The sequence below is a fragment of the Dendrobates tinctorius genome, unplaced genomic scaffold (assembly GCF_039654945.1).
Source record: "Dendrobates tinctorius isolate UK_male_01 unplaced genomic scaffold, ASM3965494v1 ptg000065l, whole genome shotgun sequence".
In the NCBI taxonomy this organism is placed as follows: domain Eukaryota; kingdom Metazoa; phylum Chordata; class Amphibia; order Anura; family Dendrobatidae; genus Dendrobates; species Dendrobates tinctorius.
In genome coordinates, this window is record NW_027361733.1 from 31892866 (window position 1) to 31920269 (window position 27404).

The 27404-nt window shown below is 41.5% G+C and overlaps 1 protein-coding gene across 1 annotated transcript in view; it reads left to right on the top strand.

Annotated features, from left to right (window-relative positions):
- Positions 1–5581: 5581 nt before the first annotated feature.
- Positions 5582–27404, top strand: part of CHRNA4 (cholinergic receptor nicotinic alpha 4 subunit) — a 99943-nt gene continuing 78120 nt past the window's right edge. Inside the window, exons 1-2 of the mRNA XM_073580896.1 lie at positions 5582–6055; positions 18590–18741. Of these exons, the coding sequence (XP_073436997.1) occupies positions 5995–6055; positions 18590–18741 (213 nt within the window). The 5' untranslated portion in view covers positions 5582–5994. The remainder of the gene's footprint in view (positions 6056–18589; positions 18742–27404) is intronic.

The following is a 27404-nucleotide window of genomic DNA, read 5'->3' on the forward strand; positions in this document are numbered from 1 at the left end:
AAGTTAGGACCGTTCCACTCAGCGCTGTGGTTCTGACCCCAAGATTCTATTAAAGGGATCATTGGTATGCAAGTCAGGGCAAATCCACTCAGCGCTCTGGTTCTGACCCCAGCCTCTCTTAAAGGGATCATTGGTATGGAAGTTAGGGCAATTCCACTCTGTGCTTTGGTACTGACCCCAGGCCTCTCTTAAAGGGATCTCCGGTATTTAAGTTAGGGTAAATCCCTCAGCACTCTGATTCTCACCCCAGGCTTCCATTAAAGGGATCTCCGGTATGGAAGTTAGGACCATTCCACTCAGCGCTCTGGTTCTGACCCCAGGCTGATGGGATGATGTGGGATATTAGGGGTAGTAGTCCGGTGGCTTTGGCTGACGGGATGATGTGGGATATTAGGGGTAGTAGTCCGTCGGCTCTGATGGGATGATGTGGGATATTAGTGGTAGTAGTGCGGTGGCTCTGACAGAATGATATGGGATATTAGGGGTAGTAGTCCGGTGGCTCTGGCTGACGGGATGATGTGGAATATTAATGGTAGTAGTCCGGTAGCTCTGGCTGATGGGATGATGTGGGATATTATAGTGAATGTGGCTATGCTGAGTGCGCGGGACTCTACACGCAGCTTTATATATATATATATATATATATATAATAGATACTGTAGATATAATCATTATAATTTGTTATAACTAACCGTAGTTAGTTACTATGCCCGGGCAGCGCCGGGATCTTCAGCTAGTAGTAGTTATATTTTTGTACTCACGAGGCAGTATTATAGTAGTTATATTCTTGTACATAGGGACAGTATTATAGTAGTTATATTCTTGTACATCGGAGCAGTATTATAGTAGCTATATTCTTGTACATCGGAGCAATATTATAGTCGTTATATTCTTATACATAGGGGCAGTATTATAGTAATTATATATAATTATATTCTTGTACATAGGGGCAGGATTATAGTAGTTATATTCTTGTACATAGGGGTAGTATTATAGTAGTTATATTCTTGTACATAGGGGCTGTATTATAGTAGTTATATTCTTGTACATAGGGGCTGTATTATAGTAGCTATATTCTTGTACATCGGAGCAATATTATAGTCGTTATATTCTTATACATAGGGGCAGTATTATAGTAATTATATATAATTATATTCTTGTACATAGGGGCAGTATTATAGCAGTTATATTCTTGTACATAGGGGCAGTATTATAGTAGTTATATTCTTGTACATCGGAGCAGTATTATAGTAGCTATATTCTTGTACATCGGAGCAATATTATAGTAGCTATATTCTTATACATAGGGGCAGTATTATAGTAGTGATATTCTTGTACATAGGGGCAGTATTACAGTAGTTATATTCTTGTACATAGTGGCAGTATTATAGTAGTTATATTCTTGTACATAGTGGCAGTATTATAGTAGTTATATTCATTTACATAGGGGTAGTATTATAGTAGTTATATTCTTGTATAATGCGGCAGTATTATAGTAGTTATATTCTTGTACATAGGGGGCAGTATTATAGTAGTTATATTCTTGTACATCAGAGCAGTATTATAGTAGTTATATTCTTGTACACAGGGGGCAGTATTATAGTAGTTATATTCTTGTATATCGAAGCAATATTTTAGCAGCTATATTCTTCTATATAGGGAAAGTATTATAGTAGTTATATTTTTGTACATAAGATGCAGTATTATATTACCGTAATTGAATTCTTGAACATAAGGGGGGCAGTATTATTGTATTTACCATATACTGTATTCTTGTATTATAGTAATTATATTCTTGTACATAAGACACAGTAATATAGTAGCTATATTTTGTTACATAGGGGCAACGGTATGGTAACTATATTTTTGTCCATAATGAGCATTATTATTGCAATTGTATGCTTGTTTAGAAGTTATAATATATAGTCTTGTAATATTTTCTGCCTCTTTCCGATTTCATCAGGATGTTATATCCAGGCAAGGGTCAATATTCCAATTTGTAAATGAGATGACGAGATCTCTGTGTATTAATAGGTCATACATATATTCATGGTGGTTCATTTGTGTGCACCTTCTCCATGGGTCTTTATGGGGCTGGATCGCCTATTGATGTTAAACCTTCCATTCCTATTCATTACAGCGGTGGTGGCTTCGGGGAGATTCTAATATTCTCAGCTCCAGTCACTTTTCTTTTGGAATCCATAACTTCATCTCCTGCTACAATGATAAATGCATTCTGTCTTCTGATTAATGCCATGTTTTTTCCTCGCTGCTCCTCAGGTCGGTCTATCTTCCGATTCTCAGTGGGATTATCGCCTTTTGATCTATTCATTTTTAGCTCTGTGTTCGGTACACAATAGAGGCAAAAGAATTCACCCCATGAAATGACGTAACAGGAAAGATGGGGAACATATCAACGAAATCATGGCAAAAACTCCATACGGGAGGGATTGTGTTCCTGGCCTTTTGGACACTCTCTGCTAATAGGTCTTGGCATCTACACCTCAGCTTCTCAGCCTTAATAAGACATATTTGATCTTTGTGCTGTCAGCTCCGGATCTACAATGAGTTGTTGAATCATATATGAACGGTTTGATAGAACAGTAACCCGAGGTCTGCTACATCTATCATTAAAATCTCTCCAAAAGATCAGCTATTCTAGATGTCCACCTTGGTTTCTCCATCTTCTCAACATCTGAGAGAATTGGAATGTATTCTGATCACACTCTGATTAGAGTTTGATCAGAGTGATCGACCTTATTCTCTTGGATGAGAGAATCTACGGTCATGTGACCCTAGCCTTATGGTAAAATCATATTAATTTTACAGTGCTGTCACAAATTCGGGAAATGTAACCACGAGTGTACCTCAATGTCACCCTATAGACAGAATGTGATTAGACACTGAATGCTGTATTCAACTAAATAAGACTTGGATGCAGTGCCAAAAACAGCCAGTAGACAAAAGTGATGCTGTTTCCCTTATGTATAATTATGACTTTAAAGTGAAGAACATTGCTGCTCCTTAATCTGCCCTTTATCTGGTAAGTGCAGGTCTATGGTGCCCCTTGGAGGGGCTAACCCTGCATTCATGTCCTGTCTGCTGTTATTTAGGGCATTAATACCAACAGGGGGGCTGACACTGAATCTCTTCATCACACACTAACCTCTAATTAGTGATAATACATCTTCCTATTAACACACAAGGAAATCTAACAAGTCTTTGAGGCTCTGGAAGAAACACTAGGCAGACCACAACATATATGCAGCCATTTATTATTTAAATGCGTAAATCACTTTGTGGACTGCTTTGCATATGATGGGAGCAGGCGGCACAGCCTGGGGTCAAGTGAAAAGAGAAAAGTCTCATTTGGCCATATAAATGAGATGCAAATCTAATGCAGTAGACCTATTTAGCGCCTCAATAGAAGCAACCCATTTAATCTGGTGTTTGGAAGATGACCAAAAGCACAAATGTAAAGTTCCCCTGACATGTAAGGTTTACCATGATTTTTGGGGTGCCAGACCTTCTCCATCCTGAAAAAAGTGAGGTCAAAGGTGTTTGGTTGCTGCCCATGAGCTTAAAGCATTAAGATTCACATTTTAGATTAGCTGAACACCCATGTAAATGAGGATAATCTCATTGATGTAATCTTTTTATGCATGGAGATAAGCTGGTTGGAAAATGTGTAGGGTCAAGAAATGATGACCTCTTCTACAATCTAAAGCCCCCATACACTTTTTATAGCATTTGCCCAAACGATGGTTCAGCTGATCGTTCAGCCGGCAAGTATCTCGCCCAACTCTCCCATAGATGAGTGCTCCTGTGTTTTCTTTGAGACCTCTCTGGTGGCTGCTTATCTCAGGGAAAACAAAAGGATCGGCAGTCAAAAATTAGAAATGCTGGATCTTTATCTCTACAACAATCATTTCTTGGTAGCCCCTATACATGCCAAAATGTTGGCCGAACCCATCGATATCAGCAGGTTCAGTCAGCGTTAGCCTTATGTGTATGGGTTCTTTAATGTTAAATGTCAACCTAACCCACCAAAATTACTGGTCAATCTCCGACAGTCCAATAGACGTTGAAAGGAGCCACAGGGTGGATGATCAATTCTCCATTTAAACTCTTCCACAAAGGGGGTCCGGATTCTAGTGATCAGTGGTGATCCCAGTGTTGTGGACCTTTACACCCCCATACTTAGTATATGCCTCAATACATTTGGCAATTCTCTCATCCTGCAGATTTTCTCACCAAGATCCCCAACCTTCTGGGAGATTTCATCTTAATTGATAAATTACATCTATTGGAATTGATATCGGTCTGACAAGGTATAGCTGTCTAAAACCAGCCTAAGGATGTGTGGGTGGTATAGGTGCAAGTCGCGGTGGAGCAGATTGAGGGTTGTTCCTAAAGGAAAATACAAAATACATTTCTGGCATTCACCAGGACATGAGAAGAAAAGTAATTATCATGATCTAAGAACAACTGTATTTTCAGTCTGAGTGTGATCCGACAAAACACTGGATCGCACTTGGACCAATGTTATTCTATGGGGCCGTACAAGTCAGAGGAAAAAATTGCAGCATGTAAGATTTGCATCCGATATATCCAGATTGCACTTCGCCATGCAATTCAACAAGTCCGTTGAAAAAATCGGATCGCACCCAAATGTCATCAGAGTGTGGTCCAATTTTCACCGGACAGACACAATGGAGAAGATGGAGACAATTTTTTTCCATCTTCTGTTCACACGAAAAAATCAGATCACGTTCTGATCACATACCTATCAGATTCAGATCAGAGTGTGATTACAATAATCGGACCAATTTTCTCGGATGATACACAATGCGGTCGTGTGAACGTAGCCTAATACTGCATTCACTGAAGTTGGACTTAGCTGCAGTATAAATCTCCGTCACGTCTAAGGGTGGTGCTATCCCAGGAAAGCAATCTATTGCCTTATCCACAAGCAACAAGTGGATCTACTGTATAGAAATAATCTGCTTGAGAAAGAAACAGTAAAAATCTGCAGCTGTTGTCTGTACAAGTGTGCAGAGCCTCCTGGATTATTGGGCTGATCAGCCTCATCTGCTGAATTCCCTGGGCGTCTCTGCTCCGCTGAAGCCTGTAGTGTCTGATACATGTATACACAGTGCTGCTGATGATGATTATTGATTTGCATGGCTGGGGTTTGGCATAAGGGTTACTATTCTGGGTTTATGCCCATTTGGAAATATTTGAGCCTTGGGGGCTACAAAGAGGGATATCATGATATCCCCCCCACTGACCCTTCATTGTCAACCCAGAGGCTTGCAACCAGTGTGATGTGCACATTCAGTGCCTGCCAATAGACGGTTTCCCTCTAACACTGCCTGTCACGTCTGTTTGCATGCTGGAATAAATGTGTCCTGCATCATAAAGCAGCCGGTCTGTTGTCAGGGCCCTCACTGCTGGGGGGGCATAATCTTTAATAATGCAGTTATTGTGTCCATTCTTTCTAGTCCTAATGAGATTAGCCCTGGTACTCTTTAATGAGATGTACTATGCCAGTGTTAGGAGTGGGACTGGCACTCAAGCATCCAGAGGAAGGTGCAGAGAGAGGATGGAGGAGCTTGTCTCCTGGCACCTCTGAGTCCTACACACCTCTCCTACCCTGTGCCCGATGTGGGCAGGTCTTAGATTAACAGAAGCAGACTGCCCCTTCTCTGCCAGACACAGCTCTGTACAGAGCATCAAGAAGAAGCAAGCAGCCCTGAAAGCCATCACCCACATTAACTCTGAAGACACCGAGAATGTGAAATGAGAATTCTCCAAGAGACTGGGAGCCTCAGGTGACATCAGCATATGGAGCACAGGGTCAGTCCCAGGAAGGTCCCATTACACAGAGACTGGACAAGGTGATGGCAATCTAGTGGAGAAGACTCTCAGGACAGTGCAGGTGTGAAGATCTGCCTATTCCATACCTAGGAAACACTAGGTCATTAATCCAACATGAATTTCCAGTGTTCCTCTCCAGCTCTTTTCTTGTTGTCTTGTTTCCTTCTGCCTCCAGGTGAGTCCAAGTTCTTTCTTGATACTTCAATGCGACATTCTGCTCCTGTAGTGATAGAAGGCTTCAGATCTATTACCCTTTATCAAGGCAGCAGGTGATCACTGAGATATAATGTACCCATCAGCCTGTGTAGAGAAGGCTGCCTAGAAAGATGTGTTGGGAAGATATTAGTGTGCTGCTGACAGGCATCCAATCCAGATTATGACGCGTCCTAAATACATCTGAACTCTGTTCTGTAATCACCTACCTGCACATTGTCACCCAGTATATCCTTCTCAAGCACAATCAGTTTTCATCACCATGGACAGCTCCTAAGTGTGGCAGTATGGGCATAACATAGCAGTTTAACTATCTTTTAGGACCTTGTTGTCCCTTCAGCACCATGGACAGCTACTAAGTGCAGTCAAATGGGTACAACATAGCAGCATAATTATACATATTTTAGGACCTTGTTTTCCCTTCAGAACCATATACTGCTCCCAGCCTAGGTAAAATCATATGGACATAACATGGCAGCATACTATCTTTTAGGACCTTGTTGACCCTTCAGTACCATGGTCAGGTCATAAATGGGACCAAATGTTCTGTTCAGACCATGAAAATCTCATATGGAACAGGATCTGTGCAGTCACTTAGCGCTTTGTAGCTGTCTATGGTGCTGTAGCACCGTCCTAAAGAACAAGGGACCAAAAGACTGACTTTTAGATAAGAGGGATTGACTTCTAGATAAGAGGAACTGAACTTTCCTAATTTAGTAGAGTGCATACAATACCAGCAATCGGCAGTAAGCAAACCTGTCCTATACAGTCCTTAGACACTATTGTACCTACAGAAATGAACACTGCTCATAAATGCATTCAGAAGGACTGTTCACATAAGATTTCCAAGGACTGATATGAACGTCTATGAAGTTATTGTGCACATTAATATATCGGGTCCAGTTGCTGTCATCTGTCTTTTTGCCCCATCTACATCTCTGTGACCAGTCTCTTTGGTCTTGCAGGAATGGTCCTTGGGGCTGAAGGATCTCAGAAGACATTTGTCTGTTTACACAGATTTCTGACAAATCAGACTAATGTTGTAGATAATATAATTGTTCTCAGTTGGCCATTTACACTTACAGATAATTTAGCCTTTCTCGTCTGTTTAAATCATCCTAAAACTATAAAGGAGCCATCTTTCAGATATCTGTTTACGCGCTACAATCGTTGCGTTTGACACACAGATTTCTAAGCACGTCACGTCAATTTTCTGACAGATGAGACAAATTTCATTCCGATCAGATGGCCATTTGCGCATACCTTTTTTGGTCTGATTGGTCAGATTTCTGTACATGTATTGCACCTTAAAGCCCTCAATAATATTGATGGCTTTGATGATATCAATGGCTTTAACCAACACTGTGTATGGCGGCCTCCCGATAGATGATGCAAAGGATCACGTATATGTCAGATTTTGGTCTATCTGCTGTTTCTATTGTTCTCTAGAGATAAGTTGGCACCAGATGAACTTCTGCTCTTTCATAGAGAACACCAAATTGTTTGCTCTACCTATGGAATAGCCGCCAGGGATAAATGATGGTCATCAGTCATATGACATGTACAGGGGGCTTTAGCCTTATAAGACATGTATTGCCGTTTTCTTATGAACTTCAATATATCAAGAAAGTCCAGCTACTCTTATCTGTTATTCAGATTGTCTTAGTCTCTCTTTTTAAGATGCTGCTGTCCTTTTGGCACCATGGACAGCTCCAAAATGCACATGGTGGATGCAAAGCTTCTGTTCTATGCGATAGAGATTTCCACCTACTGAAGTCTCCAGATAAATAGCTGTGTTTCATGTACAAGATACCAGCAGCTGGCAAGTCCCAGCATAACGGGCAGGTGCAGCTTTAGATAGGTAGAGCTGGTCTGTGATAAGGAATAAGAGAAGTCCAATATTCAGAGTATTTGGATGGACAAGAGCCATTTGACTCTTCAGGGGGCCACAATATTTTTATTTATGGTTCCATGCAAGATTACAGATAACACTTTGTGCCAGGATATGATGAAGCTTGTAGAACTTTCACTCCAGGAAGCGATGGAGTCTCCAACTTTCTTGTGTCTAATTGTGTTTTATGGAAATCGGTTTCCCTGACCATGCAGAGCTGAGTTTGTTATGTGACATGTCTAGGATTATAGATAAGCCTGCATCATTGATTGAAGGCTATGGAGGAAATCCAGCTCGAGACGGAGTCAAAATTTCAAGACTTTATAGAAGTGCATTAAAAAAAGTGATAACATCAGAAAAAAATGCACTGATCAGCAAGTAGCACCTACGAGTTTCAGAAACTGGTAGGTGCTACATATTGATTAGTAAATTTTTTCTAATCTTATCGTTTTTTAAAGACTGGATTTTTTTACTCCGTCTCGAGCTGGATCTCTTCTATATCCTTAGAATTTTGATGTCCATGGCAGTGGTCATGTTCCTTTCTCCAGAGCACGTAGTGCTGCATTGGTGAGTTGGCTTTTTCTTTCTTCTTTTTTTTGTTATCCTTAACTTAAGCCTTCAATAGCGAAACACAACAATGGGGAAAGGGTTAACCTCGCTCGCTTTTTCTATGTGAACCCCCCTGCCACTGCTCTGATCTGTGTGATTGGGGGCTTGTTGTACACACATATATTATTGATGCCCACCACCTCATTTCTACTTAAAGTCTTCAGCTCCCTGAGGTTGTTGGTTTAATAAGACATGATTATTCCTCATTTTTATCCGGCTCTGGATACCCGGGAGGCGACAATGGAAACTGCAACATAATGCTGATATTAACCTTCTCAACAGCAAAACTGAGGACCTAGCCCCCCCCCTAAGCATGGGACCCCATATTTGCTCTGCTTGGTAACAGGAGAGCCAGTATGTCAGAGGGGAGCTGGTACATGGCGCAGCCTCATTATAAAGTGCTGATATACTGTATTCCGCAGTGCTTTACAGAAAATAGAATCATCTCAACCGTTTCCAGCCCCAAAGGAGCTGACAATCAAATTTTACTCACACCAGAGGCAATTTCATTGGATTAAAATTAATTTATTAGAGTCATTTTGAACTGTCTAGAAGAAAGTCTATCTTTCCTGATCATACTCGGTTGCTGACAACTATATTACCTCCGTTATATACCTGCACACGTAAATTGGAATTTGATTTTCCTCCTCTTGGGATTTAAATGAACATGTACGTGGCCAAATACCTCTGATCGTCACATATACCCCAAGGAACCAAGGATGGGGCATGTTGAAATCCAACATGCTTGATCGTTTTCTCTCCTACTCTCCCTCTAGACTGTTGAGATGACTCCTAACACACTAGATTTTTGGGTCAGATAACCTCCATGCCCATCTTGAATCAGTGGGGGTCTTGTATTCCTATTATTCTGTTCTCACAACAGATCACAGTGCAATCTGGAAATAATAGTGATAAAATCCCAAATTGTACAGCTTGTGATGAAAAGTATTCAATCCTTTATTGGAACGTTCTTTTAACTATTCCCTTTCCAGATGCCACAGACAGAATAGGTTGCAGGAGATTGGAATATAAGACTAGCTTTTTTCCCCTAGAAACAGCGCCCTTGTTGGTTGAATTTGGAATTTCAACTTAGTCTCATTCATGGGAATCCTGCGATACCAGAGATAGCCAGTAAATAAATATGGCGCTGTTGAGTTCCACCAAAAAGTAAATGGCCAACATTCGAAATCTACGGTCATTGTGTCCCTAGATATAGGGCTAAGCTGCAATTCCAGACACAGCCTACGGACACAGCTTTTTGTTTAGGGCGGGGGCTCTTTTTTTTTTTAATTATCTATCTTTATTTAATGCATTCATTCCCACCTTTTCCAATAATTACATTTTTTTCTAGGCTTCAAGGCTGATTCCCAGAACTAAGGGGGTCACAATATTAATTTAGAGTTGTGACCCTTTCAGCATTTTCCCTGCACAGTAGTGTTTCCAAGCCTTTGCCGTGAAGAGTAGTGCAGCACGGATCCTCTCCACTTCCATGAGGTTTGTATTCTCTGCTCAGTGGGTGGCTGGGAGCACTTCAATTTTGGACAAAAATTACCAAACGCTTGAATCCCTTCATCTTCTGGATCAGTGGTGGTCCCAGAGGATGAACTCCCCCGAATCTCAGCGGAATGTCATATCTCAGTTTTACCCCATAGCATAATGTAATGGGAATAGTCCTTTATCGTGTTGCCATCCTCCGGGGTGTGTATGTCTACACCCCTCCTTCAGCAGAGACTTGGACCATAATGTGAGCTCTGGCAATAGATTTTAGAGGTTGATGCCTGAAATTCGAGAGGGGAGTAGAAATGTGCAGCCTAATTACACGAAAACAAGCAGAAGCCGTAATGTTTAATCAGCTCGTCGCCCAAAACCGTGAACACCTAATTGGTTCTTATTACCAGCTACATATGGAAATACATTTGGCAGGATGCACCAGGAAAATGAATGTAGTGTATGATGGATAGGACGAGGTCGAGGGAAGGCTATGAATGAATGAATTTTGGATAATTTATTGACACATTTGGCACAGCTTGGGTTAAACATCCCAAACCTGGCCAACCAATGAAAGGGTGACTGGTGCAGCGCCACCACAGGTGGAAAAAAGCATTGCACAGTGCTCACTGAGACCAAGCAAAGCATGAATGCACTGTGTCTGCCAGAGCCAGATCTCTCTTTCTATCCAACCTGATAATAAATGGGGGTCCTGTACTCCCCCCTAATTACTCAGAATCCCCTACTTACTCAGTGATTGAAATGGATTTTGTAAACCAAACAATCACTGTACTCCTCATAATGGAAAGTTCTGCAATTCTCTGTTCTTTTCCATGTTTGCTGTCAGTGAATGGAAATATATACTTATTTACAGCCATGTTGTACTTGACTAAGGCCATGCAATGTATTTCACAGGGCTTTAAAGGGGTGGTCATCAAAAATTAATTTTTTTTTTCAGTTCTGGACTGTTGCTCAGTGGTCCAAGGTGTTTTCAGATGAAAGTAAATTTTGTATTTCATTTGGAAATCAAGGTCCCAGAGTCTGGAGGAAGAGTGGAGAGGCCACAATCCAAGCTGCTGGAGGTCTAGTGTGAAGTTTCCACAATCAGTGATGGTTTGGGGCGCCATGTCATCTGCTGGTGTAGGTCCACTGTGTTTTATCAAGACCAAAGTCAGCGCAGCTGTCTACCAGGAAATTTTAGAGCACTTCATGCTTCCCTCTGCTGACAAGCTTTATGGAGATGGAAATTTCATTCTCCAGCAGGACTTGGCACCTGTCCACACTGCCAAAAGTACCAATACCTGGTTTACAAACAACAGTATCACTGTGCTTGACTGGCCAGCAAACTCGCCTGACCTTAACCCCATAGAGAATCTATGGGGTATTGCCAAGAGGAAGATGAGAGACACCAGACCCAACAATGCAGACGAGCTGAAGGCTGCTATCAAAGCAACCTGGGCTTCCATAACACCTCAGCAGTGCCACAGGCTGATCGCCTCCATGTCACGCCGCATTGATGCAGTAATTGATGCAAAAGGAGCCCCGACCAAGTATTGAGTGCATTTACTGAACATACATTTCAGCACGCCAACATTTCAGATTTTAAAGTCATTTTTTCAAGCTGGTGTTATAAAGTATTCTAATATACTGAGATATTGACTTTTGGGTTCTCATTGGCTGTAAGCCATAATCATCAACATTAACACAAATAAACACGTGAAATAGATCACTCTGTTTGTAATGACTCTATATCATATATGAGTTTCACTTTTTGTGTTGAAGAACTGAAATAAATTAACTTTTTGATAATATTCTTATTTTGTGAGAAGCACCTGTATATACACTCAGGCACCAGACGCCTGCCAATCCTTGGAACTGTAGGCTGTATATCCTACTGGTCTCCTTTCTTTTCTGGTAATGGATGTAACATGACTGCTGTACACAAATAGTGAGTTCTGATCTGCTGCAGTGGTCACATGATGTACCTTGCAGGAAGATGAAGCAAAGAGGCTTGTTGGCTCTATTACAAAAAAAAATGCAAAGGTTTTTCGTAGCCCACGATAAATGAAAAGTTACAACCATTCAAAACACACTAGTCGGTAAAGGAAATCTGTCACCAGATTTTTTGCTACCCCATCTTAGGGCAGCTTGATGTAGGGGCACGGACCCTGAATCCAGCTATGTATTATTTTACTGGGTGCTGCTGTGTTGATTAAAAACACTTTTCTGCTGAAGATTTAGCAGTTCTCTGAATGCTCAGCTCTGTATAACCTCACCCACTTCACTGATTGGCTGATTTTTTTGTACACTGCACATAGGCAGAAAACTGCCAATCAGTGTTGAGGGCGTGGCTGGACTATCTGGCAGCAGGTTTACTAGTCCTGGAGTGATAATCTGCCACTGATAAAGCAGTGAGTTTATAAAAACAACAACAAGTAACCCTAGAAGGTGACACATCACTGGAACCAGGGTCTCTGCCTCAACTTTATGCTGCTCTCAGATTAGGTGGCAAAAACCTGATGACAGATTCCTTTTAAGTAGGTAACACATTTTATTAGGTAACACTTTTCACAGCTGAAGGTTTGCTACAATTATTCCCAGACCAACAGATCAGCAGCACAAATATTTGTCCTCTCCTGGTAGTTTGTTACAATGTATCAGGGCAGGTATTGAAGTAGGCTTACTTTTTAGATCACAGCGGGTTGTGTAAGCTGGGTACAATAGTAACAAACCCTCAGCTCTGAATAGTATCAGATTTATGCAGGTTTTTTTCACATTCTGCATGGAAACACAATATTTTCATTCACTGACAGCAAGCAGATACCTTGAGCAATTGGAAGACAAAGATATTAGGAAATGACACCTGCTTATGGCATTGTTTTCCTGCATAATGTCGCCAGCTGATGCGACTGCTGCATGAATGGTTGGCACGTGTATGCTGGCATGGGACTGCGCATTCTGCACGGCACAGAGCTCACAGTAACCATTCTCTCCTTCAGATGTTTACCTTTAAATACCAAGCCGCCATCCAAATCATCGTCCTCCGGATTTCCTACCTGCTGCGTCCATAATATCCTAACACCTGCTCCCTCTCGCTGCTGCCCCCTGTGCCATCACACATCTGTGCCACGTTGTACTCCAATCTCCTTCCTTCCACCCGCTGTTCCTCTCCATGCGGATGATCGTACATTTGTGCTTTTGTGACATTTTTTTTTTCTTGTAAAAATTTACATTAACATTTGGGAAAATGTCATCTGTAATTACTGTACAATGTTACACTGTATTTTCTTCTCACTATATCATTGTAGCTGCCGTTTTCTGACGGACTTTCCTTTTCTTTGAAATTAATACAAAATGTGAGAAACTGTATTGTTGGCTTCCAGAGAACATGTGGGCTGTCATGTGGACATTTCTATCTTTATGCATTTTCTAAGGTGTCACTGAATAATTTGGACGGGGGAACTGAAACTGGAAAACTGTCAAATTCTTTTTGATTTTTCTCTATTTTCGAGTAGGGTTTAGTCTTATTGCAGCGGGGCTTCTGCTGTAGTCAGTTGCCTGACAGCCATACATAGGTTGATGAGAAGAAGGAAGAGCAGGGATAGCCTATATCCAGGGCCAGTTTTAGAGAAAGTGGGGCCCTGGGCAGCAGCCAATCTGCCTGCCCCTAACGCCGACCCTGCCTATATCATGAGACCTATCTCTTGTGCGCTTTCAGTCAGACATGTGAGATGATCAGGAGAGGAGAATATTAAGGGGTTTGTACCAAGTTTGGAAGGTATCCCATATCTGCAGTATAAAAAATAACTTCCCAATCACTGGGGCTCCAACGAGTGGTGCAACTTGAAGCTCATGGGCCCTCAATTTATTGCCAGTCTTTAATAGTAATGGTCTTCTCATATGGGTCAAAGAGACCTTTGGAGCCATCTAAGCTCAAGGGCCCGGCAATTGAAACCTCTGCATCTATTAAAGTTACACTCCTGGATGCAACTACTTGGACCCACATTGATCTAAAGAAACAGGGTTCTGAAGACCACCATGTTGTCGATCACCTCTGCTCCATTCATTCTTATAGGAGTGCTAAAGAGTAGACCAGTCGCGCCCGACACTCAGCTATCTTCAACGGTCCCATTAAGATGAATGGAGCTGAGATAATCAACCACCGATCCATTCACATGGGGCTCTTCAGAGATCCAGTTCTCAGGATCGGTGGGAGTCCCAGAGATTGGAAAATTATCCCCTATCTTAGAAGAGGGGATAACTTCCAAACTTGGTACAACCCCTTTAAGGTAAATTAGTGCTTTTTTTTGTCAACTGATTTACTCAAAAAATGTAGCCTATTGATTCAATTGAAGCATCTTTGGGTCATGAAAGACCTCACACCACCGTCACATCACTAATTACTACACCGCCAGAACTACACTCCCAATATGGCTGTGGTCTTCAACATTTGGCTTCTCTGCCATTGCAAAACCTCTACCTCGAGCACATACTGACCACTTTCTGGGTGTTATAATTTCACCAGTGCCCTACAGTTACCCTGTGGCTTATGTAGGCTTTTCTGTATGGTTCCTGTGCCACATTCAGTAGTTTGTACATCTGCCTTTCTCCTGCCTGAGTGTAGCAGGCAATCATTAGGGTCACGGCTTACATTAGAGGACATCAATAACTAGTGACCCAGTATTTTCTTTCCTCTTCCCTCGTTTACAAGGCGTCTGGCTATACACGGTCTTATATTGGATGCTCGCAGAAGAATCAGGTAATGTCCTTGACAGTGTTTGGTGCATTGTATAATTTGTATGGGAAACGCAATATCTGTAGTTGCTATGCAGAATCCCCCCAGTAACTGCATTATTAATGTAAAAATAAATGAATATTTCATGTAAATCACCACCAGGTACCTCAACCCATTCCTAGAGGAGGAGACCTTTAGCCTTAGGCCGGGGTCACACTGGCGAGGAATACGGCCGAGTGAGAGGCGCTAAAAGCCCGCATTAGACACGGACCAATGATTCTCTATGGGGTCTCTCGCACCAGCCGTATATTTCTCATCCGTATTCTACGCTCCGTGGCAATCGCAGCATGCTGCGATTGTCAGCGTACTACGGCCGTAATACGCCAATGCAAGTCTATGGGTGCGCAAAAAATACGCATTACATACGGACCACACGTGTGACTTGCGAGTAATACGCACCGGTGTCTTTTACCAAAGCCGGCAATTCAGTGCGCTATACAGTAAACTCACACTGACAGGTTTAATAAAGAAACGAAAGAATATATATATATATATATATATATATATATATATATATATATATACTGTATATATATATATGCATTCTATGTGTCTATATCTATTCTTTGGTTTCTGTTATGAACCCTGTCATAGGGCTCCATTATATGTCCATTTTGCAAGCCTGCGAGAAAATCTCGCCATACGGATGCCATACGGATTACATACGGATGCTGACATGCGCAAAATACGCGACCACACCTTGATTAGGGATGACAAAAGGAGCACTGTTTAGGGGCCATTCATCCGTATTACGCATGTAAAATACTGACCGTATTTTGCGTCGGTTAGTGTGACCCCGGCCTTAGGCTAATATACCGGACACTGAGCAGTCATGTCATCTTATATGACCACAAAATGCAATGCAAAAAGACCAGTGGGGTCACATTGGTTCATATGACGATCCAAAACCCTCTTTGTACTGGAAGTTTAAAGAAAGATAACTTTCACCTGACTATGACATAAGCTGGTCATATAACAAGGATGCACAGGAAAGAATAGCAACCTTTTTCAAGTAGAAATTATTTCCTAAAGGGATAACAAAGAAAAATATCAGGGGTGCCCTTTAACTTTTCTTCTGCCACCCACCACCGGGCATGAAGTCAAATCTTTTTGAAAATGATGGGATTTAAAGGGAATCTGTCACTGGGTTTTTGCTACCCCATCTAAACTCAGCATAAAGTAGGGACAGAGACCCTGATTCCAGCGATGTATCACTTACTAGACTACTTACTGTCATTTTGATAAAATCACTGTATTGTCTGCTGCAGATCTACCAGTTCCCAAAATGTTGAGCTCTGTATAACTCCGCCAACACCACTGCCCATGTACGGTGTGCACGGACAACAGCCAATCAGTGGTGGGGGCGAGGTTATGCCGATTTCAGGAATGTGCTTAACTACCTGGTAGCTGGTTTACTACTCTTCTCAATGATAATCTCCTGCTGATAAAACTTTTATCAAAACTACGCTAAGTTATACATCTTTACCCTCTGTATCGTATAAAATGTGACTAAAAATAAGAAAGCTCCGGCCACTTTTGCTAAATGTTTCCCGTTCAACACTCCAATACATGAAGAAGACCATTTGTTGACCAATTTTGGGACATGGAGTCCTAAAATTTTGATAAAATAGGGAGCTGTTTGGCTTTTTGTAGATCTGTCTTCACTATCTCTGTGACATGGAAAAACACGCTGGTCACCGGTGACTTTGCTTATCATTCTCTTGACCCTTCAAGCATGGAATTAAGACTATGTGGACCTGATAGATATGATATTGGTGGAATTGGATGTTGGGGTTAACAACGGTCTTAATTTTATTTCTCTTGAGTAGGTTTTTACCCGTTACTGGAAAGTCTTAGATTATGCATGTCCCTCCTGAGAGGCTGATGACCCACATACCTTCCATAGTTCCTGCACTTTCTCCAAAGACTTTTCGTTTCATGGGGCTTAAGTAGAATTCATGAGTATTTTGATACTGAGATTGTCAAATAGGGATGACATAATGGGTTAATTCTGCTTTGTATTACAGTAAATTAAATCTTGACGAATTCTATTCACACAATGTGACACATAACCTTGAGATTTCTATGGTGCTTCACTCTTAAAAAAACACAACATTCCCTCTTTATTGTATTCTTCTCGCTTCATCTTGCTTACACATTTCTTTACACGGACTTTAATGAATTTTCTCAGCATTAAAAATTCAATGAAAAGAATAAATTGGTGTTTTTGTCCTGCTCATGTGGCTGTTGGAAGCCCTGAACCTCCATCCTTTAGAGTCATACGTCCAAATGACCTTTCATACAGAAGGAAGCTATGTTAGAAAACCCCTGAAGACCAGCTTTAAATGGGCATGAGATGGACATATTTTTGAGCCAGTATTGCAACTGGAAATCTCAGCACAGACACACATGTAATTAAATCAAAAGGTCCCGTTGATGCAGTTAATTCAGATCATCAGACAAAAGGTCAGCCAGAATTGGTGGCTGGGGAATGGGTCCAGACTTTGTGGTCACGCAACTTGAAGGTCGTGATGAAGCCTTTGGCCAGTCCTCCCCCTTTAGTGGTAGAAGAATTACAATGAATAGGGCCATGAATGTGAAAGTTGTGGTTTTCAACATTAATTTATTCCCCTAAATTCCAACCAGAAAGACAATGCTAAAGATTTTGGCTGATTTTCCTCTGAAGTACAGATTGCGAAATGAGAACAGGTTCTGAAATGAGAGTTGTGTAGACAATTTGGATGCTCCCAGGCATTTATATCTTAGGTGAAATGTAGACGTCTTGAGAAAAATTTCCAAAGATTGTGTAATTATTGGTAACTCATATTCTCATACTAGTGTATAAAATAACATGGTGCCATTAATGCTCATTTAAGAGAGCTGCTGTTATTTTGCATTACAAATGGAGTTGACTTATGGACACAGGAGTTTTATTGTGAATTGGAGAAGAGATGTATTGTCATTTTTCATTATAGAAGTGTTTTGGAAGTTGCCTTCCTTACATCTGGCCAGTCATCCATCCACCACCATTATGTAACGAATGTGTTTAATCCTATGGGTATGGCCTATGTTCCTCCTCACAAAATGTACCAAACCCACCAAGATCAACAATGACAATGTAATTTAAATCGGCAATTCTATCTGTCTCCAAACAAAAGATGGAAAGAGAAAGAGGAATCCACCATATTATAGCTCAACAAGTCCAATCCTTTGTTCCCCTAACCAAAGCGCATTTTTTGGGGGAAGATAGATGTTAGTTGCCATGGCTATCTCCTGTGTATGGCCACTTGACTCAAAGAAGAAAACAAACCATTCTCAATTATTCATCCCCCACCCCTCCAGCAATGTCCCAAAATTGAAATCTATGGTTGGTTGGTTATTTGGTTGATATTGATGACTACGGCTATATTGACATATACAGAAGTACTCCAAGTTGAGGGAGTAAGTAGTGGGCTGGTTGGCCTATGCCCTGGGTACTATGAGTGACCATGAAGGGGGATGATAAGATGCTTTGCCAAGGAATGTAGATATACAGTAGGACTGAATATCGACCCTATAATATGGAAAGCTAACTGTGTTTCCTAAATCAAAATATGAAAACAATTTTTTTTTTATCATTTTGTTAGTTTGACGGTATGATTTTCAGAATTACAGTCCATGTAGGCATTACCATTCTCACCATCGCGTAACACCTACGGTAATTTTTCTTTTAGCTGTGTGTCACATCGAGACCCGCGCTCATGCAGAAGAGAGACTGCTGAAAAAGCTTTTCATGGGCTACAACAAGTGGTCCCGTCCGGTGGCCAACATATCCGATGCAGTTCTTGTGCGGTTTGGCCTTTCCATTGCTCAGCTCATTGATGTGGTAAGTGATCTGTTCTTTAACAATATGAGATTCTACTTTTTGACCGCAAAGGGGTTGTATTGTAATTGAAAATCATGGCCTCGTTCCTCCTAACACTGTGGGAAGGTTGTGTCTGATATTTCTACTTAATCTCATTCAGTTCTATGGAGCTGATCTACCATACCGGACACAACCCATGAATCAGTATACTGCTGTTTCTAAAAGCAGCAATTGTTTCTAAACCTTCCCACAGACATGTTATAATCTGATGTATTAAGATGTTGATTCAGGCTTCATTAACATTAGGTCCTTTGTTAAGTCCGTGGAGATTTTGGAGCTGCCAGACACCTAAATCTTCCCATCTCTTGGGAAACACAGGAAAGACCTGCCATTTGCTCCTAATTCAGTGAAGGGGGTTTCTTTGCTTATTTATGAGTATGATTGGGTGGGTAATGATCAGAAAGAAAATTGAATCAGTGTTAAAACATCACGTTAGTAGCCTCCTTCTGTTCCCATCCATTAGATATTCTCCTATAGATGCCAACATTCCTGAACTAACTTGATGGAATTTTTCCTTACAAACATGTTCAGAGTTAAGAGTTATCTTATATTCATGAACTTCAATAATAAGCTGGAATGGAGAATGACTTTAATGACTGTCTCTTACTCCGGAGGAACCAATATGTCAGTGCATTACACAAACAGTCCATTGATTTGAATTTGAACCATGCAATGCTTATTTTCACCTGTGGAGGCAATGTTTCAGAATTGAACACTTGCTGCTAAATCCACTTGCAGCTTTCAGCTGATCACTGAGGATCGGTCTGTGCAGCAGGATATACTGTGATTTGTTTAATAATGATGGACTCTTCTAATGAAAATGCATTGGCCCAATAAGAAAACGCCTTTAATCTGATTGGACAATATGGTCTTACACACACTCAAAATTAATAGGTCAAACCATTGCATCCTGTGGATTGGTGGTCAATGGGATGGCTCAGAAGGTTGTCACTGAGTAACGTTAAGGTTGTGTCATCCAACTACTTTGCAGATGGCCTATCCTAGATAAGGCTTTATTCGGCCGATGATTGTGTAGGCACATTTGAGCATCCGTATATGGTTACACTGTGGCATGACCCCAACACACGGGTTTTATAACCCAAACTAAGGGTTTATGATGCTGTTAGTGCAGGGAGGCAGATTTTCAATAAGGGCATGACTTCTTACTTTTAAGGGGGTTAAAAAGAAGGTAGCAGCTATCCACAGGATAGGTGAAAATTTGCTTATTGATGGTTTTTTAGAGCTGATCGGGAATGTTTATCACCGTTGGGGAATTTTGATCCCTATTACACTATGGTGCAGCAGGTTGGATGCTGGACCACCACTCCATTCATTCCCTATGGAAATGCTGGAAAAACTGAGCACATCCCCATAGGAAGTTAATGGAGCACAGTTCCTGCATGCACACTGCTGCTCCTTTCTTATGGATATAAAAATTACCTATCCTTCCGATCGGTGCAAGTCCCAACAGCCAGACCCTCACTGATCAGCAAATATATTACCTATGCATCCACAATACGACCATCTGGGTTATAGACAAAACCTTGTTATTCCAGAATGAGATACCACCAGGAGAGGTTTGGTCGGTCTGCCACATGTCGTTACTGCCTGGGCAACTATGTTCTGAAATAAATCACTTTCCTCATTCTTCATGATGAAGAGCTCCGTATTCTATACATTTCGGAATATTGCTGCTTAAACCTTAATAATTCATCTTTTCCCCTTTCTTTCTTTATCGTACTGGCATCTACAGCAGCAACTGGGAGAAATGTTTCCGCAAGACTTCTTTTTAATCTCCCCCTGCTCAATCCCAAGTCTTTGACTAATGCATAAATAAATATTTGGGCTCTTGTACAGATGTGGGTTCTCCCTGGAGCCACAATTAAGATGTATTTATAGTAATTAAAACACTTGTTTTCCCTAATTAGTCAGGAGCTTACTCAATTTTTAAGAATCCCAGAAGGCTCCTAGGGGATAAAAGTAATAGTTAATAAAATACAGCGGGTGAGATATGTCAAACTTAGTCAAGAGATTACAAAAAAATCATGTGTATGGCATCTAATCAGTTTGTAACATAGAGCTAAAGGGAAACGCCACCGTCATTTTTCTTTAGCCTGGCACAGTTTTTTATATTGTTAATTTGCTTCCTATATGCAAAGTTAAGCTAATTTCGTAATAATGTTCATCAACGTTTTTCTACCATTTTGCTTCTCCACAGCGACTGTAAATCTTTTATCTAGCGGAGTGATCTGCAAAAATGTTACAAATCTGTTACAAAACTCCTGTTTCTGACTGCTCTTTCTGCTCTTGCTCTCCCTTCTCTCAATGTTAGAGAGAACAGCAAGGAGTGAGAAAGGGTTGTATACAGATTTCCATGGTGTGTAGAGGTGAGAATGTATCTACAGTCTTGGGGAGGGCAGATTAAGTCGAGGGGAAATAAGTGCAAGCTAGAAGCAGTGCTGGTATATGAGAAAAGCTCCCTTGATACTAGCTTTACAACCAGCCTATATTATGGTGAGGGACTGAAACTAGGATCAGGCCGCAAGCTGCATATCAAGGGGTCTAGGAAAGAAGATTTCAGATTAAGTAAGTGCAATTTTATTAACAAGTTTATTACTAACATACGTGCAAAGGCTTTGACATTGATTACCATTGGGATCACAAGGCATCACTAAATTCAATGGTGTTTCCGAAGTCTGACATTTTTAAACTATTCGTAGGGGTAAGGATAGGGTTTAGATGACTTGGCAAGCTCTTTATATGAGAAGTCTATGAGAGTACTAGCTCATGGACCACATCTACAGGTATATCACCCAATCTCTTCTGGATATTTCAAAAAATATGTCCAAACCATTTTGCATGACTGATGAAGGACATGGTTTATCTAAATCTGCTGGACAGATCTTCCACCAATGGGACATACTTGATCATGATGTTGAAGGCCAAATGTTTTGGCCTAGTTGATGGATCCTTAATATGGATTACCCAAAGTTATACATTTCAAATCTCGATCATAGGTTGTGTAGAAGATCAGGACCATATTCCAACTGTGTTATACACTGCTGGGTCTGTGCTACAGGTTGTGTTTCTTGTCATATATACAGTATGTTAATGATGGCAACTAACTCCTCTATTGTTAGGATAGGTCATTAATATCAGATTAGTAGAGGACGTACCGCTGCCTTTTCAACCAATTAGCTGATCACAGAGGCTGTGGCGCACCAGAAGTGGCATAGCTCCGTTAGTTGTATAATAGTCATGAAGGGTAGTACAAGCTCTCACCCATTCATTTGTATGGAACGGAGATAGCCAAAGCATTCACTACCACTAAGGAGCTGTGCAGTTCAGGAGTTTAGGATTGATTGATGTAGAAGCTTTAATAAAGGACCATAATTATTATCAACCCACTTTTCCAGCCCCTTCATCATTATGTATTGAATGATACTTGCATCACATATTACTCACTTCCTAACTAGGCACTTTTTGATGTTCAGGATTAGGATACGGGTGTCAACTCCAGTGATTTACTGAAAAAAGGGGAAAACAAAGACCGGCATTGCCAATATTCAAGAGTTTGTGCCATACAGCCAAAAAAACAATAACTGTAAAGAATAAAGGAATGGTGTATGCGAGTCACTTGTAACTCAAAATAAATGAGAATATGAGGTGGCCAGCATGCAAAAATTGGTGAAAAGTTTTATTAGTTAATCATGGTGAAGCATAAATCATTAAAAGCATTTAAAAGTAAAAAAAAAGGTTGGAAAGTTTTTTGCTCAATATCAGATCTCCATAGTAGAATGTGTTTGGAGATCTCAAAACAGACTCCCTATAACACAAGAGAATAGGGCTGGATACAATTATATCAATACTAGGGTCAACATTAGTAGCCAAATATTGAAACAGAACCATAATTGCAAAAGACAGTATATAATGACTGTAATATACTAAGAGATCACAAAGAATATCGTACAAAAAAGAAGTAAAAATAAGTATAAACCATATAAAAAAAATAGTCGTGTAACCTATATGTTATATAGTGGGTATGGAAAGTATTCAGACCACTTTAAAATTTCACTCTTTGTTCCATTGCAGCCATTTGGTAAATTCAAAAAAGTTCGTTTTTTTCTCATTAATGTACACTCTGCATCCTATCTTGACTGAAAAAAACAAAAATGTAGAAATATTTGCAAATTTATTAAAAAACAAAAGCTGAAATATCACATGGTCATAAGTATTCAGACCCTTTGCTCAGTATTGAGTAGAAGCACCCTTTTGAGCTAGTACAGCCATGAGTCTTCTTAGGAATGATGCCACAAGTTTTTCACACCTGGATTTGGGGATCCTCTGCCATTCTTCTTTGCAGATGCTCTCCAGTTCCGTCAGCTTGGATGGTGAACGTTAGTGGACAGCCATTTTCAGGTCTCTCCAGAGATGTGAGAGCAGGGTGTGGGATGCAGTGACGGACAGGACGCAGAGCAAGGGTTAACAAGTTTAATAACAGGGGAATACTCCACGCAGGGAGGTAAAGGGTTAAACAGGGGATTAAACAGTTCAAATGTCAAAGGATATTGTGAGTTGAAGAACAATGGTTCAGATAACAGCAGTTCTGATGAGAGTCAGCAGTTCCTAAGTCCATGAAGTGAATAGCGCCGACAACAGCTGGGCTGTGTTTTTTCCAAAGGGGTCCTGTGGGCATCAATGCCACGTCTTCTGGCGGCAGCAGTCGGTCTCCTGTACCTTCCACTGAGCCTAATCCATATGCTACAGTGGCTGACAAAGGATGCTGGCCACAATACTGTATTAGGGTGCGTCACAGGTCACTATATCCAGCTAACCAGGCGGCAATATGACTGCAGGTAAATGGGTTCAATATTGATTACCTTGTTTATTTTCTATCAGCTCTGACTACAATGGATAGTTTTATATTGAGCCATTTCTTACTAAATATTGTATATTGAATGATATAGTCAGTGACTATTTTGCTAACACCTTTGCCATTGTAATTGCTGGGGGTTCAGATATGGGACATTTGTCCCTGTTATATGATATAATACCCCAACTATTTATTCCCGCCTAATGGTCTGGTGTATGTGGCCTTTTACAGTTGTCAGGTATTCACAGCTATGAGTAATTAATTAGGGTTAGATATTTACCACCCCTTATGTATTCTGTATCTTATTGAGTGGTATAGTGTTGCTATGATATGCTTTTTAATAACTGGTTTGTATAAATAAAATTATATATTTTGGATCTATTTGTTCCTTCGTTGTTTCTCCTTTGGTGTCACAATACTGTATGAGTCCATCGTGGCTGTGCAAACTACACTGATGAAGTCAGGACGCAAGTGTCTGAGCAAATATATGCTGGCAATGAAAGGGCGCAAGTTTCAGTCCCGTTCCCGGTCACTCTTATGTGGCACGTGCGCTGTACTCACGGACCGTACGGCGCCGTGTTCGCTGGTAGTCACTGGGCTCACGCTGTACGTCTCCTTCTCTCTGGTCCTCATGGCTGGTGGCGGGAGACGATGAACGCTGACCTGTGCGTGGCGGGTGCTCCCTGGATGGAGCACTTCTCTCCCTGGCTGCTGCTGAACACACAGCTTCTCTGAGCGCAGCAGTCCCTCTCTCTCTGGATTGCTGCAGTACTCTCGGCTTCTCTCTTTCTCTGGTGCGGTCCATTTACAGTAGATGGGGGCTGCCACACTGACGGTAGTCGGTGGGGGAAGGGGAAGCAGAGCGCGCCGCTCACCTCTCTGCGCACTGCCCTGGGTTCGCGCCAAATTTCTCTGCTGCGCGCGCTTTCTCCTTTTACCTCCCCACCCCCCTCGGTCAGGAGGGAGGCCCGCTCGCTAAAGCTTCCCCCAGGCAACTGGGGGTGCAGCCTTAATAGTTCCAGACCCGGCACGCAGGTACCCGCAGTCTGGTTGTTCCCCTTACAGATGCTCAATTGGGTTTAGGTCAGGGCTCTGGCTGGGCCAGTCAAGAATGGTCACAGAGTTGTTCTGAAGCCACTCCTTTGCTATTTTAACTGTGTGCTTAGGGTCATTGTCTTGTTGGAAGGTGAACCTTTGGCCAAGTATGAGGTCCAGAGCACTCAGGAACAGGTTTTCATCCAGGATATCTCTGTACCAGGTCACATTCATTTTTCCTTCAATTGCAACTAGTTGGCCTGTCCCTGCAGCTGAAAAACATCCCCATAGCATGATGCAGCCATCACCATGTTTCACTGTTGGGATTGTATTGGCCAGGTGATTCGCAGCGCCTGGTTTTCTCCACACATACTGCTTAGAATTATCACCAAAAAGTTCAATCTTTGTGTCATCAGACCAGAGAATCTTATTAATCATAGTCTGTTACTCCTTTTCTGTGTTTTTTTAGTAAACTCTATGTGGGCTTTCATATGTCTGGCACTGAGGAGAGGCTTCTGTCGGGCCTCTCTGCCAAAAAGGCCTGACTGGTGGAGGGCTGCAGTGATAGTTGATTTTGTGGAACTTTCTCCCATCTCACTACTTTATCTGTGGAGCTCAGTCACAGTTATCTTGGGGTTATTCTTTACCTCTCTCACCAAGGCTCTTCTCCCACGTTTGCTCAGTTTGGCTGGACAGCCAGGTCTAGGAATACTTCTGGTTGTCCCAAACTTCTTCCTTTTAAGGATTATGGAGGCCATTGTGCTCTTAGGAACCTTGAGAACTGCAGAAATTCTTTTGTAACCTTGCCACAGTTCTGTCTCTGAGCTCCTTGGCCAGTTCCTTTGACCTCATGATTCTCATTTGGTCTGACATGCACTACACTATGAGCTTTGAGGTCTTATATAGACAGGTGTGTGCCTTTACAAATCAAGTCCTGTCAGTTTAAATAAACACAGCTGACTCCAATGAAGGAGTAGAACCATCTCAAGGAGGATCACAAGGAAATGCACAGCATGTGACTTAAATAAGAGTGTCTGAGCAAAGGGTCTAAATACTTATGACCATGTGATATTTCCGTTTTTCTTTTTAATAAATTTGCAAAAATTTCTACATTTCTGTTTTTTTCAGTCAAGATGGGGTGCAGAGTGTACATTAATGAGAAAAAAATGAACTTTTTTGAATTTACCAAATGGCTGCAATGAAACAAAGAGTGAAAAAGGTAAAGGGGTCTGAATACTTTCCATACCCACTGTAAACCATAGAAAAAAATATGTAAGGGAGAAAGAAAGAGCCCCATGTGTTACGCCAGTGAATGTGGCTTCCTCAGTGGCTCTATCACTCTGGTTATAGTCATCATTGGCTGTCAATTCTATGAGTACCATGGACTGCACACTATAAATATAATTTTATTTGGGTGAGCTCTTCTTAAAGTTATACTCTAAGTCATGCCCAAATGTTGCATAGGTCTACTGTACCATATATAATCCCTTCAGAATCTTAGATGAGTATAACGCTGACTTTAATCTTTCCTATCAGACAGAAAAAAAAGAGACATATTTCCCTCTCTTGCATTGTCAATCCTCGAGTTCTGTTGTGAAGACAGCCATGGCGTCCCCCCTCCAAATTTTCATTCTTGTAAATAATAATGACAGCTTTTAGTGGTGTGAAGCCGCCTCAATAATTGATAGTGCTTGAAATGAGTCACTAATGGTATTAAGGCCGCCTCTAGCTCTGTGTATGTTTACCCATTACATCCCTCATCCGGGATAATCAATTATCTCTGGTCTTCATTGGCACGTACAGAATGGGCCCAGCATTACTGTACACACCGAGCACTACTGGCAGAACACCCTCTCACTGCACCAAGTGTTTGTGTAGCAGGTGGTGCTATGGCATGAGCAGAAAAAAGCCTCAGCCTAGGGCGGACATGAGAAATATATAAGAGAAATAAGCTGGCACCTTCCAGCTTATTCTATGTGGAGGAAGATATGGGAAAGAATTATATAAAGTCCACGACGTACAACAGATGTATAAATGACCTTGCTGTGCCCATCAGGAAAGGAGCCAAGATGCCAACATGCCCTGCCAACTGAATATCATAATAATTAGATGCTAGCATTGTAGATTAAAGGGAACCTGTCACCCCCCAGGTGTTTTTAAGTAAAAGAGCCACCTTGTGCAGCACTATTGCTGCATTCTTTTATTTAGCGTCCCTTCCACCGCCGATATAAGCGTTTTTAAAATTAGTCAGACATACCAGAATTTTGACCGGGGGGCAGGTCTTTCCCCCTCTGACACCGACGCCTCGCATCCATCATTCATTTCCTCCTTATGTCTTTGCTCCACCTCCTCTGTGTTCAATTCAAATGCTGGCACCTGTGCTATAATATATTTTCTTGGGCATGCGCAGTTAGCGCTGCCCATTCTCTCACATTACTTCATGACCTGGCTATCGCGCCTGCGTGGACGCACTGCCAGAGATCCCGCCCCGCAGTCACTTATGATTTATTTACACTGCGGGGCTGGGAATCTTGGGCATGCGCAGTAGTTCTCTGCGGCTCTCATGCTCTCACATCAGGGCGCTGATGTGGTGAATTGGTCTCCAGAGGCAGTCTCGGCATTTCAGGAGCTTAAGCGGAGATTCACTTCTGCTCCGGTTCTACGACAACCTGATGTCTCACTTCCATTTCAGGTGGTGTTTTGTACCAAAAAGATC